The sequence below is a fragment of the Vanessa tameamea genome, chromosome 28, assembly GCF_037043105.1.
Source record: "Vanessa tameamea isolate UH-Manoa-2023 chromosome 28, ilVanTame1 primary haplotype, whole genome shotgun sequence".
NCBI classification, from domain to species: Eukaryota; Metazoa; Arthropoda; class Insecta; order Lepidoptera; family Nymphalidae; genus Vanessa; species Vanessa tameamea.
In genome coordinates, this window is record NC_087336.1 from 1,044,115 (window position 1) to 1,066,118 (window position 22,004).

The following is a 22,004-nucleotide window of genomic DNA, read 5'->3' on the forward strand; positions in this document are numbered from 1 at the left end:
AGGGTTCGTTCGTGATGACAAAAGCATAAGCAGATGTCTCTAGAAGGCGAGAGAATCTCCCAGTCTCCATTCACTAAATCCTAACTCTTAAAAAAACTTTATCATCAGACAAATTAAAAACTAGTTGAAACTGGTTATAAAAAATGTCATCTTTACCTCTGACATTTCTAAAAGATAATCCTATATATTTCCTAGTATTTTCTTGTAACATACGAGTCGTTAATTATGATTTAGGTATTTAAATGTATATATACTGCGGTTTTCCTCAAAACATTATGATATATTAACATATGTATTGAACATTGTGTCAAAACACACTATCAATGAAATAATCCTGGTAGTGGTGACCGGTCGTATACCTACCACCACCTATCGCTATGCAATTAAATAAAAAGACAAGTTTATCGATATTATTTTATTTATACAAATAGAAATATAAAAAAAGATTTTATTTACAGATTTAAGGATAAGAAATAATTCGTCTTAACTAATAAAAAAAAAAATAAGGAAAAATGTTTCACTAACTTATTCTAAATAAATGACCAACGATTTGGCAAATAAATGGCAATTAATTATAAGAAGAAATTCAGAGACATAACTCGTTAAAATACTTGGCATTATAGAATACGACCAAGTACAAAAAAAAATATGAAAATTAATAAAAAAATACAAATACAATGACAAACTGTAAATTAATGTTTACACAATGACAATTCTTATTATTATAAACAATTCCAGCTTTAACTAAGTTGTCTGCTATATGTAGATAGTAATAATCATCCCAAACTTCTCTACAAACAAACATAGTAACATAGTGATGTCATAATATATTAATATATGTCCCTCTCGTACCGGTATTTGCTATATGTAACTTAAAAGGGAACACTTTCATAATCAAACAATCAACCAATCAACTAATTTATTTTATTATTCGTCATTGTTCTTTGTAATTTATCGTGGTTTACGTGTCTGTTGATTTATTTTATGTATTTGACTAACTGTTATTCGTTCAATGGTATTTTCGTCTTGTCACCTTGAAAGCATTTGGAGGGAGTTTGATAGCAAAAAAAAATTGAGCAATAATATTTTCTATTAAGATAGATTAACTAAATAAACCTACAGAAGCGAAATGAAATTGTTTTGTACGTTATTCTTATTAAGTAATGAACATAAAATATTCGGAAAACATACATTTCTATATAACATACATCGATTTTTCATTTGTGACGTTAATTCTAAATGTAAAATTATTGTTTTTAATTAGCTTATAAAAAAACAAATCATCAGCGCCTTATATTATTTCAATTCACGCTTATTCAAGACATTGCTATATTTTACAATCAGGCGCTTTCATTTAAATTTCGTTTGATACATAACTTATCATCATTAATCACATTTAAGGTACCAATTAATAAATAGTATAATTATTATATTAATCAAGGTCATCATTTCATTTTTCATTCAACTTTTTAAAAAAAATTATGTATTTTAAATTTCTTTGTAATAGAAGTACATACTAATTATAACTTAAATTTGGTTTACTTTTTTCCTGCAATATAATTGCCAGCTTCGTCTTTGTAGAGATCCTCGTTAACCCCATAGTAAGCTGGCGCGTTAGGACAATCAACCTGAGAAAGTAAAGTGTCATAGAAATCATATATTTTAAATACTTCATGATTTAAGTAAATATGTAAATTTAAGTTCAAAATATTTTATTAATTATAAATTGGACATGTGATAGACGAAAATCTAAGAACCATAATAACATGAGGACTATAAATAATTAAGTACTTAAAGAAACGGAAGAAAACTTTAGAAATACAATGAAAGTTAAAATTTTGATGATACAATAAATAATTTGACCTTCGAATAACGTACCTTGAAAAACCAATCACAGACCCTGGACTGCTGATTGAACACTGTTCCTGGAGCGCAGAGGAATGAGTACATCATGTTGCCTCCCAGACCGGGCACACACCAATGCCAGACCTGAAGACATGACAAATATATTTGGTAACTGTTCCTTTAATTGATGAACTGACTACTAAGAACCTTGTCGGTTCTCCTCAGTACCGGTATTATATTTAATATTGTTAATTTACGATTTAAAGGTGTATCATGTCAATAGTGCAATTGTTTAAAGGCCACCTGACCCTAAAGATCAATCCTGATCTCTTAGGCTTTTGCCTTCCCCATTCCTAACACAAGCTTAAAAGGAGGGGTAAATAGGAATCTCAGTAACTCCTTATAATGGGGCATTGATACTATTCTTAAAAAAAATAAACAAAAATAATGGCTAGTAATTAAAATTAGTATAACTCGAACGCTGTTTAGATAGACAACATAATATATTTTTGTCGGCTGTATGAAAAGTTCACCAGCAATTCCTGGTCAGGAAGTAAATCAAGGATTATCAGAAAAAAAAAGTAGAGATTTCAACTTGATAATTTAAACGCTTCTAATATAAATAGTCCCGATACAAAATTATTATTTGCTCAGCAGAATTAAACAATAGATGGACATTAAAATAATATTTAAAAACTATAATTTAAATTAATATAATAAGGTTAGAATGTTAATTGATGAACAAAATTAAATGTTTACCCACTGGTTGCTTACTAAAATTTAATTTACTATGAAATCAATTTTAAGTCTGCCCAATAGTACATTTCTTCTAGGAGCTCAATTTACTTTGTTTGAAAGAAATAATTTAAGTAAACCAAAACCGAATAAATTATCTGTCCGTTTAAATGACAGCTGTATTCAATTCGTTTAAATATAAAGGTAACGGTAATTTTAAGAGATCTCGTGCCAGAACCTATTGTTTATTTGATTCTCATTAGACCTAATTATAAAATATACAAATCGTACTAGAAAATCAGTTCTGTGTATTTGCTAATTTTAAGCATCAGGCGTTATATATATTATTGCCTTTTTTCTTTGTTAGCAATTCATTTGTTTATCTTGATTACATAGTATAAAACAAAGTCGCTTACCGCTGTCTGTCCCTATGTATGCTTAGATCTTTAAAATTACACAACGGACTTTGATGCGGTTTTTTTAATAGATAGATTGATTCAAGAGGAAGGTTTATATGTATAATACATGCCCAATATAGTAGAGAATACTGATAATTTTAAGGGTTTCTGAAGTGATGTCGTAAATGAAAAATTTTTTGCGCTTACATTGCAAACGCTGGCTGATCCCTACGAGATAGATCAAAATAATGTACTACAGTATTGTACACCTTAAAAAGTTCTTCAAAAAAGTCCGCGATGGTATATATGTCTATCACTTAGGTATAACCCACAATAACCATTTTTTATCCTTTACTTTTTAATTTTTATCAGCATTGCACCCGTGCGAAGCCGGTGCGGGTCGCTAGTTTAAGTTATGATATTGCTAATTGTATAGATAATATACATATATATTTTTTTTTTAATTATCTTAGATTCTACATTCCAAAAAGTATGTTCGAATGATGAATCAAAATCAAGACCTTTATCAAATTACTTATAACTTGATCTTAATATATTCAAAATGGTGACCCGGCCCGAGGCGAAAACTAAAATTATTTTACGAAAATCTAAGTTTATATAATTTAAAGTAAGTCTATCGACTCAACCCGACTTTACACATATGCTATTAATGTATCTATCTACTAGCGAAAACATTATCAGAATTTGTTCATTAGTTTCCGAGATTATCTCTTTATAATATGTATATAGACAAGTATTTAAACATGTATATTATATATAGTAGATAATTACTTGACACATAGTTTCCGTATCCGCGTAATACCCAGGTATCTTGTCGTTACAGGTGAATGACAAGCCCTTTGGCACCTCTTCGAAGTCCGGGTAGTCTTGTCCAGCGATGTAGCCATCGAGAGCCTGGAAAAACAATAAAAAAAATACCTTTTATACAGTAAACTAGATTGTATATTCGTTGATTTCCATACTAGGGTTGTATTCATTGTCATGATTTATCAAAATAAAATATTCTTTATTCAAGTAACCTCATAAAATAACTTTTTACATTACATTAGCGCCCTGTAAATTTCCCAATGTTGGGCTAAGGCCTCCTCTCCCGTTGAGAGGAGGTTTGGAGCATATTCCACAACGCTGCTCCAATGCGGGTCGGTGGAATACACATGTGGCAGAATTTCGTTGAAATTAGACACATGCAGGTTTCCTCACGATGTTTTCCATCACCGCCGAGCACGAGATGAATTATAAACACAAATTAAGCACATGACAATTCAGTGATGCCTGCCTGGGTTTGAACCCGAAAACATCAGTTAAGATATCACTTTTGAGTCATGTTAAAATGTTAAATTCGATGTAAAGCTACCACCGGTTCGTAGACTATATTCTACCGAGAACCGGCAAGATCCGGTAAGAATTTAATTTATTAGTTAATCTTTCATTTTAATTGCAGGATGTGTCATTAGAGAACACCTAAATTTTTACATATCGTGCCTAGGAATCAACAGCGAAGATGACCGGTATTGGTTAACCTCCCCCCCTCATAGAACACAAACTATCGATGGTTCTACATTACTGCAGGAGGTTAAGATTTAAGAGTTTTATAAGGGTTTAAAAATCAGCCGCTCAGACAGCGACAGCGCCCCACGCTCCTATCCCGAAAGATAGGAGTGAACGATCATCGAAGGCTGACGACCGAAGTCGTCGCCCGCCTCACGCTCAGGACGCCGCGCCACGTCTCATCTTCGCGACTGGTACGATCACACGTAGTGTGTTGATCTCGTGAAGAGCTTACTATAGAAATGATCCTATGAAGTAAGGTCTTAATTGGAACTGGGCTGACGGGCCGATGTCATTAATCGCGCGAAAATCTGGCCAGCGCGATTCAGTTTTGTGATTAAATCGTACAGTGCCATCTAGTGTCAGGTTAAGTAAAGTTTACATTTAGTTTTAACTCTGTTAGTTAATAGGAATACGAAAGTATATTTGTATAGTATTAAAATTTAATTTGTCATTACTTGAATAATGCTTTAAATTGAAAATAGAATTAAATTATTTACATATCTCGTAATCTAAAATATGTAATACCTACATCACGAAATTATCAAGCAACGCCATCTTGTGACGGCTAACGGAACTTACCCCGGCATTATAAATTTAAACTAGCATCATTGGTTATACCAAAAAATTACTTTAGCTAGCATCAATTTGATTTTAAATATTTGTTTGTGAAGAAAATTTAAAACGAATAAGGAATGACTTATAATTGTTTTAAGAACCTTTATATGAAAGTTTATTAACGAAAAAGACTACTTAAATAGCATATGTATTATGCGCCAATCGTAATAATTTTACAGGGCTTTAATGAATAGTTCCGTCTAGATAGGGTGTCGCACTACAAAAGAACTAAAACAGTCGAGCCAACTTTACTATCTTGGTGTGCTAACTACGCTTCACACTCACCAAGCATCACACTATTTTACTGTGCGTGTACAGTGGCCAACCATTGGCCACTATTCTTTTTCGTCGCATGGATCTCAGCTTAGACAGTCAGCTTGGACATTGTTAATTGATTTAATGTATGTAGTGAATGTTACTGTTCTAATCGTAGAAGGAATGAACATAAACGAACCTTATATTTACGAATTCCATGCGATTTGCTAATAGCTCTGCTAAATTGTGCACTACTAACAGTTCTTGACTAATAATATATCTCTATTTATAACACAAAACTATTCCACTAAACTACTTATATCCACTTTAATTTTACTTCCAAACGTTCGATAACAGTTTCGCGCCGTTCAAAACGTAATTTTTTCGTCAATTGCAACCGGCAACTACACGTCACACGACGACATTAGACGATTAGACAATTTACTGACAAATAATAATTTGACATCGAATGACGCGACATCATTGGTCGAGAGCTTGTTTAATCTATAATATTCATTATTCATTATGGATTTTCAAACATGGCGTTACGAATTTCGACGAAGCTGTCATTCTAATTTACGTTAAGTGAAAATAAGTAGTTAATTGTAATAGTGTTGAGTTATATATAATGATATATTCATAAATTAATCTCAAGAACTCTTAGCAGTGCACAATATAGCTGAGCTGTTAGCAAATCGCATGAAATACGTATATATAAGGTTTGTTTATGTTCATTCCTTTTTCGATTTAACTTAATAACTGTATAACTACTTGAAGGTGAACAATAATTAAAAAAAAAGTTATATAACGTCATCAATTTAAAAAAAAGGTAATTATATCAGATGACAAGTTTTTAATGGTAAGACTAGTGTTAGATTGATTTGTATGATTAATTACTCACTATTGTATTGAATCATTAAATAGCATTTAATGACTTTTAAATACAAATAATGACCTTAATTATTATATAAGTGATTTCTTATCTGATAATTTATTTACCTTTTTATAGATGACGTGAAATGGATAGATTATGTTCACATTAAACTGGTATACGAATACATTAGCAATTTCTTAAGGCGATCTTTAAGTAATCCAGTACTTCTAGTTTTAATTTTTTTTTGTCAAAGGTTCGTCATGGTAGCACGCAAAAGCCGAATAGACGGAGAGGTTACGCTGGTTTATAGGTGGTATTTCGGTGTACTAGGGCGCGCTAGGCGTCCTGGGCACATACCTATTTCATGCGTGGGAAACTCGTAACGAGTTTTTTTTAATCGAGATTTTTTTTTAATAAGGTACCCATTTTTTAATCCTATAAGACGTAATTTCAAAAATGTTTATAGAAGCCGAGCAATTAAGTAAAACATAAATATATATAGAAAACAAAATTAGAATGTTTTTTTTTACAATTGAGACTTGGAAGTGACGGTTGAACTTAGCCAATGTCTATATTGGCTATGGAGACGAACCCAGTTACGCAGACAGCAGACATTGGCTAGGTTCGGTGACATTGGCCAACACATTTGATATCTCCCTCACTCACACTAGTGCACATATTCATTTAAACAATATATTAAATGCTGTTTTCTGAAATATCTGTCGAAATTTAATTTATGTCATAGGCAGGTGGACTGGCGCACGGGCCACCTTATGACAAGTAGTCAATAATAGACATTAATAATGTACGAAATATCAACAATTTTTTAATATATGCCACCAATCTTGGGAACTGAGGTGTTACGTCCCTAGTGCCTGTAGTTACACTGGCTTACTCGGAACACACAGTATTGCTGTTTGACGGGAGATTATATGATGAGTGCGTGGTATTTACCCACACAGCCATGCACAAATTGAAAGAATTAATTAGATTTATAGCCAATTATAGATATTAATACTTACAGCTCTTGATGTATCAATCAAGTAGAGAAGTACAGCTAGTATTCCCACAGAACCCAGCTTCAAACCACATATTCTCATTTCCGACATTGCTGAAGTTACTTGGTACCAAATCTGAAACAAGAAATGCAAATTAAAATATTAATACTTCTATTCTTATTTTTTTTATTACCCAAAATAGTGGGTTTCAGTGGTGACGACGTTAATATATATTTTCTTACGGCCTAATGCATCAATACCTTGTAGCGTGATACATTAAAAAAAAAACAAAGCGCGCGATCGCTTGTCACAGATGCTTGAGTTTACTTTTTGGCGCGAAGTTCGTGTGCTTCGGACGTACAATTTCTGAGTCACAGAAAATGGTGTCGTGTTTTTGATTTTTGTAATTATTATTAATTTAAAGTAATTAATGATACTGTTGATTGTTATTTGTCATCATTCAAACATGTAAGGTATGATTAATATTATTAAAGTCGGAGTCCACTTACGGTAAGGAGGTTTATTTGTTAGTCTATTGTAAATAAAAAAAAAACCCTATTTTTTACACAAAGTCAAATTACCAATAATTACCATTGTAATATCGTGTTACTGTAATAATAATTAACCCGTGTTGTTTGTTGTTAAACAAAATTGTGTTAAAAGTAATAACAATGATTTAATTCAGTCATTGTCTATAGAAAATACGACAAAAAAGTAGTCAAGTGCGAGTTGGAATCGCGTGGAGAGGGCTTCATAGCATTCTGCAATCGCATTTATAAACTTGGAGTTTTATTTTAAGGTATGAATAAGGCTTAACTTCCATTTATAAGATAAAGGTCTACAAGTAATCGACAGCGGCTTCACTCGCGTTTTAGGAGATGGTCTGATCTTAGGCATAAAAAACCTATAGCGTGGGGCTCAAGTTTCATCAAATTCGGTTCAGTAGTTTGAAAGAGTAACAGTAAACAGAGTTAAATTTGCATATATAGAATTATTTATAATAATATTCAAATAAATATATACATTATTCTTCCATATCACGTGATGTACGAAGCTTTTATTTAGTTAGACATCACAACTAACCTCTAAAACCAAACCTAGTTGAGAAGGTCACAGTAATATTAGTCATAGTTCAAAAGTAAAACGTTTTCATCTCATAGATCAAGAAAGAGATCTGCGTCTGACCAACAGGCGGCCAAGTAAGGGATCCCTTTGTAAAGGGTTTTTACATGAAGTTTACGGAACCCCAAAAAATCTATAAAAACATGTCATTGTAGATCGAAAGATTAATGTATTAATGGAACAATGTATGTTTAAAAACCTACAACCAAGATGGTACAGTGGTTAGAACGCGTGCGTCTTAACTGATGATTGCGGTTTCAAACCTAGGGTAGCACCACTTAATTTGTGTTTGAAATTCATCTCGTGAGGAACCACGCATGTGTTTAATTTCAATGATATTCTGCCACATGTGTATTTACCGATCCAAATTCGAGAAGCATGGTTGTATACGCTCCTCAAAAGGAAGGGGAGGCCTTAGCCCAGCAGTGAACTTTAGACTCACTTTAGACAGACTTACTTAGATATCAAATAATTAGTCTGACTGTCAACATTCAAAAATACTGAGTCTAGAAATTTTAAAAATAGGTTTATTAAATAACGGAAGCACCTGCTAAGGAAGAATTTTTTGGGTTTCTGCTTTAATTTTAGATGTTGGAACTGATAGTTTTTGTACAGCTATGTTGCAATGCAACAATATGACTATGATTCAATATCAGTGGGTAGAATTAAGGTTCTATCGAATGAATTAATTTTGTGTGGTGGTGGAGTTTATACAAGATTGTTTGTGTAGATACCATCTACTCATATATTCTACTACCAAATGATAATACTTAGTATTGTATTGTACAGTTTACAGAGTGAGTGAGTCAGTGTAACTACAGGCACAGGGGACGTGTGGTGGTGCTTTGGTGATGTAAGGATATGTTAATATTTCTTACAGCTTAAATTCTGTGGGCGGTGGTGACCATCTACAATCAGATGACTAATTTGCGAGTGTCTTATAAAATAAATGTAATTTTTGTATATTTTATATCATATACAATTTAAAGAAACAGAATATTTAAATGTTTTTTGATCATTCTGTCGCCAACGTCCATACCATGTTGAATACACCGGTTCTCGTCCGATCACCGAAGTTAAGCAACATCGGGCGCGTTCAGTACTTGGATGGGTGACCGCCTGGGAACACCGCGTGCCGTTGGCCCTTTTGCATTTAAATTGTAATGTTTCGTAAATTACAGATTTGTGACTGTTCTAAAATGATTGTTATTTTAGCATAGTTTATTATTCTATATTATTTAATGTATTAGACTTATTATAATTTAATTCAATTTTTGACTAATAATTTTGTTTTTATTGTTCTGGTAATACTTAAATGCGTATTTGAATTATGAATAAAACTGCCCATTTTTTGTTAAATTCTTTGAAGTTCTTATATTTTGACAATTTTTTCGGTACTCGCGCGTCTTGGAGATATAATATTGATGTATATATTCCACTTTTTCATTTTAATATTATTAGCAAGCTGTTTTAGTATATCACTATATATTAAGGGGGACGGCGCGTACGCAGTCCCCACTACCAAAAATTACGCGTCCGAGTTATCCGCATTAGGGATAATCGCAGAGGTCAACCCATCCGCAGTGCAATGGATAGGCCTCGCTCTGGGGGAACCGCCTTCATGATCACGGTGTCCCCTACGCCAGGTAAGTATGCTTTGATGTCCGTTGGCCGCTATTATATATCCACAGACAGTGAACTTCGTTAGCGCGATCTAATCGACTACTAGCGACATCTATCGTCGAATGTTATAAACGTAACTCTGAGGGTGAAAAATGGAACGCGCTGATACTGGTTAAAGAAATACAATATTTTCAAATTCGTATTGTGATATATACCAAAGAAAATAGTATTTAATGAGTAAATATTTAGTTATTACCAATTAAAATGATTTACCTACATGTTTATGGTTGAAAATCACCCACCTACCAAACAAACGGTTGATAAGTAGAGATCACTTGGTATGGTTTTTTCCCAGTCCGTCTAGGTAGACTACTCATAAATTCGCCCGCCACGTATTCAAAATCAAAATATACTTTATTCGATTAGGCTCCTACAAGGTTTTGAATCGCCATTATGACCAAATCAAGAAAAGCCACCACCGGTTCGGAATGTAGATTCTACTGCGAATAACCTCCAAGAATTTCTGTGGGTATTATTTTCCAACATTTAAAATACAAAGTTATGTTACTTATATACAATTATATGTATAACTAGCCATTGTCCGCGGCTTTGCTCGCGTGGAAGTTGAATATATTTTTTATTATATACAGACATGTGTATTTTACCCATTAGGAGTACAATATCCAGAAACGCCCAAGTACGTATCTACTCATTTTTAATCAGTAGCCCAAAAATACAGTGCCATGTTTCTAGCTTAACAAATGACGGACTTCCATACAAACTTTCAATCTCTATTTCACCCCCTTAGGCGTAAAAATTCCTTCCTTAATGGGTGTCTTCTCAATAAAACAGGGTCGTTTTATTGAGAAGACTCACTCACCACACCTCACCAAATCTCATGGCTCTAACTTTAATAGTTTACGCTCGGCGATGATGAATAAGTCAGTCAGGACATATTATTTTATAAGTACAGATATATTCTGACTGAAAGTCAGTATTGTTGGGTTCCAGTTTGAAGGGCGAATGTAACTACAGGCATAAAGGTCATAACATCTCTCTCATGGTTCGTGGTGCATTGGCGATGTAAGGAATGGTTAAAATCACGGCACTAATATCTACGACATTTGCCAGTCCACCTACAAAAAAAATCAAGAAAAGGGTACTGTATCGATTTACATATAGATTGAACGTAGATAGACGGACAAATGGACCACTTGACGGTAAGTTTTTAAAGCGGTGTTGACCATTAATCTCGACCAAAAGAAACTAGGTCTTCTACACGAGCATTTTATTAGTAAATGTAATATATAATCTCAGAAATAGTCGTAATGTCGTAACGTAGTGTATCGTGGGATTCTGATGCGATCTCCGACCGACCCGCTCGCAACTGACCCGATTTTATGATAATTAGGCGAAAAATTGTTTAAAGTCATGTTTTTTCACGCGATCACCATTATTGTGTGTTTAGTAACGCGATTATGTTTATTCATAGCTTTAGAATTCTAGAGAAATAATTAATTTCGAGGTCGGTGCCTTTGTTGTGGAATTATTATTTAATATACGAATTACTATCTATGTTCTGCTGGGAAATTAAAACAGTGATTAATTGCTCTATTTCGTTGCAGTTAATTTAATTTTGCTTGGTGGTCTAGGTATCCTCATAATATATTCCTACCGCGAAGCAACAGTACTAAGTATTGTTGTGTTCCGGTTTGAAGAGTGGATCTGTGTAACTACAGGCACATGGAACATCTTAGTTCCCGAGGTTGATGCCGCATCGGTGACGTAAGGAATGGTTAAAATTTCTCACGGCGCCAATGTCTATGGGCGGCAGTGTCAACTTATCAGATGGCTCATTTGCCCGTCAGACAATCCAGAGGTGACCACATACCAAATTTGCTCGTGTGCCTATGGAATATATATATTACAGTATAGTACAGCTACCAACGGTTTGGAATGTAGAATCTTCGATAAACTTAGAAGTTACTGATTGTATCAAATATAATACAGTTAATTATAATAATTTGTACGTTTCCTGTATGTAAATCAATGTACACGAACTTCAAGATCATTCTAGACCATTTCCTCTGCTCAACGGTTCGTTGAATGAGATGGTTTAGCGATAAATGATTGCAACATTCGTTTTTTTTTGTGTAACATCTTCCCTCTTATTTTCTGATGTATTGTTATATACACCTGAAGGTGGAGAGAACTGACTGGATGCGGAAGGTGGAGAACCAGGGAATTTTGTGCAGTTTGGTGAAGAGCTTTGCCAGCAGTTGATTGTGTTGTTGGAGCTAATATTGATGATGATGATGATACAATACAATCTTTTGGATGTCATGCTTTTTCTATATATTTTTTTTCATTGCGTATTTTTAAGGTTTTTTTATAATAGGCAGGTGGACTAGCAAATGGGCCACCTGATGGTAAGTAGTCACCACTGCCCATTGACAATGGCACTATGGGAAATATTAATCATTCCTTACATCGCCAATGCACAAACAGCCTTGGGAACTAAGTATTATGTCCCTCGTGCCTGTAGTTACACTGGCAATCCCCCTTTAAACCGTACAGTGAGTGATATCTACCCATCGAGTAATAATTAACCGATTTTATTACATAAGGCAACGAAGAATAGCAAAAGCTATAACGCAAAATATTAATACTTTCGAAGCTTTCAAAAAGCATCGAAAATATTTTTACGATCCTTTACAGTTCGACTTTTATACAATGTAGGTCAAAGTAATGAAATCAGGGTCGACATCTCAACATCCTTTATATAACGCGCTCTTCTATGTATTAAAATTCGATTGTATTAAACTGTATGTCTAAAGTCATTAACATAATTATATAAACATCGACGGTCTAGTTGCAAGAACATGAGAACTTTAGCCAAAGATTACGTGTTCGAAGCGTGACCAACGCTGAAATTTGACGTGCTATGCGTAGTTATCTAGTTAATATCGTTGGTGGAAATTGTTGTGAGGAAACCTGCATGTATGGAATGACATTCAGCAACATGTGCATCCACGTTAATAGAAAATTAAAAAAAAAGGCAGGACCGGATTAAGCAGGGCAAGGGCCCTGTTATATTTTCCTAACTTCGTGAAGTTTATTTTTTGTACCACAACGGTATTTTATTCAATATCGATTTACTTTATTACGAAGGTATGCTTCAACAATTTAATTAAATATTACATTTGATATTACATTACATTAGCAGCCTGTAAATTTCCCACTGCTGGGCTAAGCCCTCCTCTCCCTTTGAGGAGAATGTTTGGAGCATATTCCACGCTGCTTCAATCCGGGTTAGTGGAATACACATGTGGCAGAATTTCGTTGAAATTAGACACAGGCAGGTTTCCTAACGATGTTTTCCTTCACCGCCGAGCACGAGATGAATTAAAAACACGAATTAAGCACATGAAAATTCAGTGGTGCATGCCTGGGTTTGAAGGACTTGCCGAAGGGTCCTGAATTAAAGGACCTGTTTTTTTTTATTCGAAGCCGCTTAAAAAACAGTTAGTATAGTAACTTTAGTAATCTTACTTTATATATAGTAACTTTAATAAGCTTATCTGGATGTTATCTAAACTCAGTATAAATTAAATAATAAAATGATTTCTCTTAAGTAAATTTCATCTAAAATTTAAACTATTGGGAAATACTTAAAACTCTATTTCGAGAACAATTTAAAACTGCGGTTTACAATTATGAAGATACGATTAAATATTATGTTAAGATTTTAACATTAAGCATCGTTTTAAAATTAATTAGGTCGAAGTTATTAAAAATAATTTAATCACGAAAGCTATTAAGATTATAATTAGTTTAATATAAACTGTTTAAAACTATCATAATCATATTATAAAGAAAAGATTGTGTGTCTGTCGGACTGTTGTGGTAAGTGGTCACCACTACCTTTATTAGTACTGTAAGGTTTCGGAACTAAGATGTTATGTCCTTTGTGTCTGTTACACTGGCTCACTCAGCCATCAAACCGGAACACAAAGATACTAAGTATTACTGTTTGGCGGGAAATCATATGATGTGGTACCTACCCAGACAGCACAAAGCCATACCACTAAATAAGTTTCCCGTTTCACGCAAAAACATATTATCTGATTGATATGAGAGTTTCACTTTATTGTATAAGGCTGCTGAAAAAACTGCTACTGTTGCTAAATTAAAAAACCTGGCAAGTGCAATTCGGACTCCATCGCTGAGGGTTCCGTACCACCAAATTAACAACAAATTTACGGTTTTTAGATTTTCAGATCCCTATAGGTATGATGATAGATTTTTATTACATTTGCGAATGTTTGAAAAACGCGCCATAAACAGCTATATATTTTATTGGTTTGATAGAGGATTGATATTTTCACAGCTATAAGAGACCGCGGACTTTAATATTTGGTATTAATTTCAATTTTATGAATATACGAGTTCCTGAGAAAATTGGCCTTGAAGTTACCTCATAAGGATATTTTTTCTTTTATTTTATTTATTTATATTAATTAAATATACATTTTTATTTTATATTCTACTTTAAAAGAGCCGAGATGGCCCAGTGGTTAGAACGCGTGCATCTTAACCGATGATTTCGGGTTCAAACCCAGGCAGGCACCTCTGAGTTTTCATGTGCTTAATTTGTGTTTATAATTCATCTCGTGCTCGGCGGTGAAGGAAAACATCGTGAGGAAACCTACATGTGTCTAATTTCAACGAAATTCAACGAAACTTCACAATAAAGCGTTTTTGAATCGTCGATATTAAAATATTACCACCGTTTTGGAAAGCAGCGTCCAGCGAGTAGAAACTCGCATAGTTGCTCTTTTCAAATAAACAGATTTACAATGCTGCTTTTTTTTTACAATAATTAGTGTCCTGTGATGGAACGCGAGCCTAAATCCAAGCGTTCTTTTCTAAAAAGTACTCTTTTAATGAATAATAAGATTTATTTATTAATTTAGTCTTAATAAACTTTTAAATACCAGTTTCGGATATCCTATAATTTCGGTAACGCTCACAGAACCGTATACCGTCCGTGTAAATCTACTAGACCAACGAGACTCTACTAAATCAAAGAACTTGATATGAATTGACTATAGTTCGTTTTGATTCGATCACATTATAAATGATCGTTCCCACGAGTCGTATTAGTAGTTATACTTCCACGTTTGTCCGTCTTTTTGTATGTCATTACAAATCATTTGTTCAAGTCGAGAATGTAATTATACTAATCAATAATGTCGTAAGAAGTTGATTTCGGAAACAATACGATTTTTCCTTTAAATAAAACATGATTACACGTTGTTAATAAGTAGGCAAAATGTCCAGAGGCAAGAGTAAATCTTAGCAGGATGTCATGGGTTCGAACTCGATCGTATTTTATTTCGTATTTATGCACAAGTTGCTGAAATGCCATATGTGTGAGGGGCAGGCGATGCCCCTGGTTGGAAACAATTGATTAATAATCACCGAACTTATGAAGATATGTATGTGTAAATATTCGATTTTAATAAAAAATATTAATTTTTATTGCAAAAAATATTTAATTTTATGAATGATATAAAAATTTGGTAATATTGTACGATTTACATTTCGATATCATAAAAAGGGTAATAAAAGTTATTTTAACAAATAAAAAGCCGATTTCATACAATAATGATATAGCAGTTCGATTTACTGTCTCCGAAACTCATCGTCTGATCTTTTCGAATAATATTATAAAAATTAAGTTTGTCTGTCTTTACAGGTGTTTTGGTAAGTTATCACTTATCATTGATATCACCAATGCGTCACTAAACTTTTGAACTGAGATGTTATCTGCCTGCAGTTTCAACAGCTCAGTCACCCTTCAAACTTACACGACATTGCTAAGATGCTTATGGGGTTAGAATATATGTTGAGTGTAACCCAGACGGGCTTGCACAAAGTCCTACAAGAAAGCCGTTTCGTAATAAAATTAGAACATTCAAATGCAAATTCTATATACTTACGACGAAGTTATGCCCCAAGATCTATAATCTTTGAAACCGAGATCCTGCTCCATTTTAAAAAATCGATTTAAAAATTAAAAACGCTTCAGTCCGAATAAAATCGCCTCGTTAAATTAATTTTGAAATACTTTTAATGGACAATTTTATTATAAACTTGAATTACAATAAAACTATAAAAAAATATATATTACGCAAATATTTCTCACGAACTGCAAATAGGCGGACATTTTGTTTTTAAATTGTCTCTTTACGAAATAATGAACGTAATTTACCTAATTATGTTGAATGTCACAATATCACGATGAGCAACTTGAGATGTAATTTTAATCAGGTGGTACCACCCAATTATTAGGTGCTTCGCATTTCGGTGTTCAGTATAAAGACTGACTGTGGACCTAAGATACTCGAAATAATAATATTCGAAATAACGAATAAAACTTAAGATATTTTTCAATTTTTTTTTTCTTTTTTTATGGCATTGGTTGGCGGACGAGTCACCTGATGGTAAGTGGTCACCACCGCCCATAGACAAAGGCGCTGTAAGAAATATTAACCATTCCTTACATCACCAATGCGCCACCAACCTTGGGAACTAAGATGTTAAGTCCCTTGTGCCTGTAGCTACACTGGCTCACTCACCCTTCAAACCGGAACACTACAATACTGAGTACTGCTGTTTGGCGGTAGAATATCTGATGAGTGGGTGGTACCTACCCAGACGGGCATGCACAAAGCCCTACCACCAAGTAAATATATTTGGTGTACTAGTGTATAGTAATACTATATTCTCAGCAGAAGTGCCTATTTACTATATATTACTCCAAGTCGCGTTCTGTACCTAAAAATCTTATTACTCGATGGACGATGACAAAATGGCGGCCAACAGTTTGCTACTCACTACAAGCACCCTCGTTAAGTGTGTGTGTCAAGTGTCAAGCGCAGCTGTCACGCACACCAAGCTATTAAAAATGGCCTGTTTTCTTATAGTTTACAAACTATCTAGACACATATCTATAGCTATACTAAGTTTACTTACAAAAACGGTCCTCGTTTAGTATATATACGTAATTATTTATATTTGTGGGAAAAAATGTGTAATTAATTTATTAATTATTGTCTTATATTTCTTTATGTTAATCAATTGTTTTTTTTTTTTTCTAATTAAAGTAGGTTACACAACACGGAACCATATTTAAATTTCTGACACCTGTTTTAAAATTGCATTGCGTTCGACACGCGTGCGTTTTTAACTTTAAAAATTAAAATTGCACGCGACTTTTGACATATTTAAAAAATACATTAAAATCGAACAAACACATCATTTAATATACAAGAATAATTTATATGTAAAATCATACATTTTGAACCATCTGGTCGTAAGAGGTCATCAAAGGCCATAATCATTGGCGCTGTAAGAAATATTAACCATCCCTAACATCGCCCTTAATGGGATCACACTGGTTCATTCCCCTTCAAACCGGAACACAACAGTACTAAGTATTGCTGTTGTTAAAATATCCGATCATTGGGTACCTACACAAAAGGCTTGCACAAGGCCCTACCAAGTGAGTTACTTGTGGTTTTAATGCTTGACCTAATCCTTAAACGATATCAAGGAAATCTAAAAACCGCAATTAGTTGAAATTATGTAACGTATGTTTATTTCCCTTATTAAATAATAGCGTATTAATTTTACATTGCGGTGAGATGTAGGTCTCTGTGTTTCGAGTATCACTCCTAACAATAACGTTGTTAATTTGGAATTTAAAAAAATGACCATTTTCGTTACTTCATAACGTATTCTTAATTTTATTCGTATTGGGTTAGAAAAATTCTTCGTTTCTTATTTGATTTTTTTTTTCTCACAGTTTTTGTATTTCATGTTCGTTCTAAGTATATATATAAACATAACATAATCAGCCTGTAAATTTCCCACTGCTGGGCTAAGGCCTCCTCTCCCGCTGAGGAGAAGGTATGGAGCATATTCCACCACGCTGCTCCAATGCGGGTTGGTGGAATACACATGTGGCAGAATTTCGTTGAAATTAGACACATGCAGGTTTCCTCACGATGTTTTCCTTCACCGCCGAGCACGAGATGAATTATAAACAAATTAAGCACATGTAAATTCAGTGGTGCCTGCCTGGGTTTGAACCCGAAATCATCGGTTAAGATGCACGCACCACTGAGCCATCTCGGCTCAGTATATATATATTGTTCATAATCTGCCTAGCATATATATAATTATACTTAGAATATATTTTAACCAATTCAAGAAAAGTCGGTAATAACAATATACCTAATTTAAAAAAAAAAATTGGGACCCAGAAAATAAAGCTTATAGATATTTCTCGTGCTGAAAATTCTTTATGTCAACAACAGCACTGTCTACCTAGTCCAAATATAACTAAAAACGGTTCTGCCCCTGAGCTCCTTGAAATATGGTCACTCCCGTATCGTATTTTTGGAATAAACAGGATAAGTACAAAGAAAAAAAAACAAATCAGTCAAAACACAGCAAGTTTGAGTGGGATCCTCTCCTCATATATTCTAACGCCAAACAGAAATACTTGGTATTTTTGTGTTCCGGTTTGAAGGGTGAGTGAGCCAGTGTAACTACAGGCACAAGGGTCATCTTAGCTCCCAAGGTTGGTGGCGCTTTAGCGATGTAAGGAATGGTTAATATTTCTTTTCTTATTGTTCATCATTATTAAGTCTCAACAGCGGTGCTTAAGATAAGATGGGATGACTTCATGCTTAAAAAAATGGTTAAATTCTTTATCGTATTTCAAGATAGATAACGAATTTACAAATCAGACACAATAATTTGGTATATCAAGCTGATCTGATGATGGAGACAAGATAATGGGAGTATTCACTTTGGGCTAATTTTCTTGTTTTGTTCAGTTAAAACATTATACTGAAAATAATATCTAGATCACCACACAGACCTCAGTTAAGATTATCTATTTTAATATCATAAATACGAAAGTGAGTGAATATCACGCAACCTCCTTTTATTAAGGTTGGTTAAAAATTAACGTACTAAGTCATTTTCTTGAAATTTAAAAACCTATAAGTAATTAGCGTAATTATTGCTAGTAGGGTAGGTGAGGGTAAACAGGAATAAGGGAAGGTTCGCGGTTATATAAATATACAAGATACCTTATATATGATAAGATTATTATTGATTATTTTTACAAAAAAATTCATACAGAAATATCTTTCGAAAGCAAAGGTCAATTACACAGATATGCAACTAGACGTGCTAGCCATCTAACACTGCCTAAAACTAGAACTAAGAGTGGAAAAAAAATGATCATTTTTGAGGGAGCAAAACTTTATAACAATTTACCTAAACAAGTAAAAAATCTAACAATTTTTTCTATGTTTAAATCTCGACTTTATAACCATATTCTGTGTAACGATTCCCTGTTAAAATAATCAATTGAAACTGTTATCTCATCTGCTTTGCTGATCGGAACGAATTGTTATATTTATAAGTTAGATATAAGTTCTCATGTAAATTACGTTGTCGTAATGAGAATAAAGTTCTTAAACTGAGATATATAATTGTAAAAGATAATGATCAACATAGTAGGTATTAGGCTCGTATCGGTTTTCTCTTAAACGCCAATTGCATTTACATAAAAAAAAAATCCGTTCGTAAATATCAATTGGGCGAAAGTCAACTCTCCCTTTTGGAACACATTACACCAAGTGACTCAGTGGAGTGGATTTGTGGATGTCAAATGTTAACACACATGAATTTTCTTCCCACTTTCCTAAACCGTCTTAAATAACACACATGAAAATGTTGCTATGTTTGAACCCGCAATCAAGTTAAGATTCCGTTCTAACCACTGGACCATCTCAGTTATCAATTAATAATTTGAACGAAAGTGATCAACTGTTCTTAATAACGCTAAGTTGTTTAATGAGGAAATAAAACAGGAAGGTACTCGTAGACTGGCACGCGTTGATTGTGCATGCATGGATTAATTGCACTATTAAATTTAATAGTATGAAATATGGGTTGATTTTTACTTTAAAATTTAATTATGACGTTAATTTTTTTTTATTTTAAGTACCCCATAAGTTGTGACCCAACGTCGATTTGATGCTATGGCCTCATCCTACGAACCGAAGTTGAAAATCAATATACTTTATCCACACATTACATTACATAACGTTAACAGCCTTTAAATTTCCCACTGCTGGGCTAAGGCCTCCTCTCCCTCTGAGGAGAAGGTTTGGATATTCCACCACGCTGCTCTAACGCGGGTTGATGGAATATACATGTGGCAGAATTTCGTTGAAATGCAGGTTTCATCACGATGATTCCTACACCGAGCACGAGATGAATTATAAAAACAAATTAAGCACATGAAAATTCAGTTACTTGGGTTTGAACCCGAAAACATCGGTTGAGATGCACGCGTTCTAACCACTGGGCCATCTCGGCTCTTTATACAAGTAAGCTTAAATTCTCTATCACTAGCGTAAGTAAAGCATTGCTATTTGGGTGTAAAATAACGGAGGTACTTATTAAGGGTATGGTCAAAAACAAATCATCAAATAGTACATACGAGTTACAAGGTAATAAGATATATATCTGTACTCTAATATTAAAATACGAAAACTCCATCTGTCTGTAACGCTTTCACGGCCGAAAAACTGAATCAAATTTGATGAAGTTTGGTATGAAAGGATTCGAAGTATTCCCCATGGAAGGTTATAGGGTACTTTTCTTAGTACTCGACGACCAACAACTAAAACGCGAGCGAATTCACAGGCGACAATTTTATTTTTACAAATTTTGATTAAACGCAAAACTATTTAAATAAAAATCCTAAGAAATTATATTATAAAAATAATTTTTTGTTATTAAAAACAACGTAATTTTTTTTTTATTTGAGCATCGTTTCTGAAAGTCCAAGATCCATGAAATATATATCAATATTAAATCATAACTATTAAATAAATACAACTGCCTCTAATAATATGTATTAAATAAATAAAACATTTGATGAATGATTATTATTTATCCGTAATTTTTTTTTTTTGATTTATCTATTTCATGATCCATTATTTGGCAACAATTAAAAAAATACGTACGTAATTTACGTAAATATAAAAAAAAAAACTGCAATTAACTCTTTAAACCGAATTGTTTTTTTAATTTCTTTTAAATACCCCAAGATCCTAGGTCCATATTAACACATAAAAAATATTAGTATTTAATAAATTAATTTACATACCTAGGCAAAGAACAAAACGTGCACCCAGCACAAAAGTTCACACTGAACTGAATCAACAATGCTATTTGTTAGGAATTTTATACGCTACAATCACAAAATGTAGACACGCTTTTAACATACTAGCAACACACCGGAGCTTCTCACGGTGGGATTAGAAAAAAAAAATAAACCATTCTATATGTTTTTGAAATAAGAATATTATTTTTAAAAAGTTTTTTTTTGTTTTTGAGTTATACTTTGGGCTCGTTATGGAAAAATTCTGATCGTGAATTTTAACGACGCGCGCGCACAGGGTGACTTTAAAACTGCATGAAGTTGCTCGCTGAACCGCCAATAAGTGTCAACAGTCGCTCGAAGACAACGTCACGTCTTATTTTATTTTACAATGTTTATTTTATTTCAAATTTAAATTGTGAGTGTCATAGTAGTAAGGAGAAATTACATTTAATTTATAATAATAGTAATTATTTTATTATAAATAAGATTATTATCATTTTATTGTAATTAATTATTTTTATGCAATTTAAAACTATTTATAACAACGTTTAAGAAGTAGAACTTCTCACGCGCTTAACATTTTTTTTTTTTAATTTTTCATTTTACATAAAATATTTTACTTATTTATTTACTTAGAATATATAAATAAAAATATCTTGTAATTTTCCTATAAATATAAAAAGCTAAATATAATATCATATAGA

General features: G+C 33.2%; 1 protein-coding gene, 1 long non-coding RNA gene and 3 other non-coding genes across 5 annotated transcripts in view; 2 read left to right on the forward strand and 3 right to left on the reverse strand.

Moving 5' to 3' along the window:
• Positions 1-22,004, forward strand: part of LOC135194223 (uncharacterized) — a 131,105-nt gene that overhangs the window by 45,096 nt on the left and 64,005 nt on the right. The window lies entirely within an intron of this gene.
• Positions 1,485-21,377, reverse strand: LOC113396813 (U-scoloptoxin(01)-Cw1a-like). The gene is made up of 5 exons (XM_026634878.2): positions 21,304-21,377; positions 7,317-7,427; positions 3,771-3,893; positions 1,879-1,989; positions 1,485-1,628 (listed from the first exon to the last, which is right to left on the reverse strand). Exons 2-5 carry the CDS (start codon positions 7,401-7,403, stop codon positions 1,539-1,541), a joined length of 411 nt encoding a protein of 136 aa, XP_026490663.1. The 5' UTR covers positions 7,404-7,427; positions 21,304-21,377; the 3' UTR covers positions 1,485-1,538.
• Positions 4,609-4,812, reverse strand: LOC113396817 (small nucleolar RNA U3). Its single transcript, XR_003368780.1, has one exon. It is a non-coding gene; the product is annotated as a small nucleolar RNA U3 (small nucleolar RNA).
• On the forward strand, positions 9,440-9,558 carry LOC135194273 (5S ribosomal RNA). Its single transcript, XR_010309749.1, has one exon. It is a non-coding gene; the product is annotated as a 5S ribosomal RNA (ribosomal RNA).
• On the reverse strand, positions 9,907-10,068 carry LOC113396816 (U1 spliceosomal RNA). The gene has a single exon (XR_003368779.1). It is a non-coding gene; the product is annotated as a U1 spliceosomal RNA (small nuclear RNA).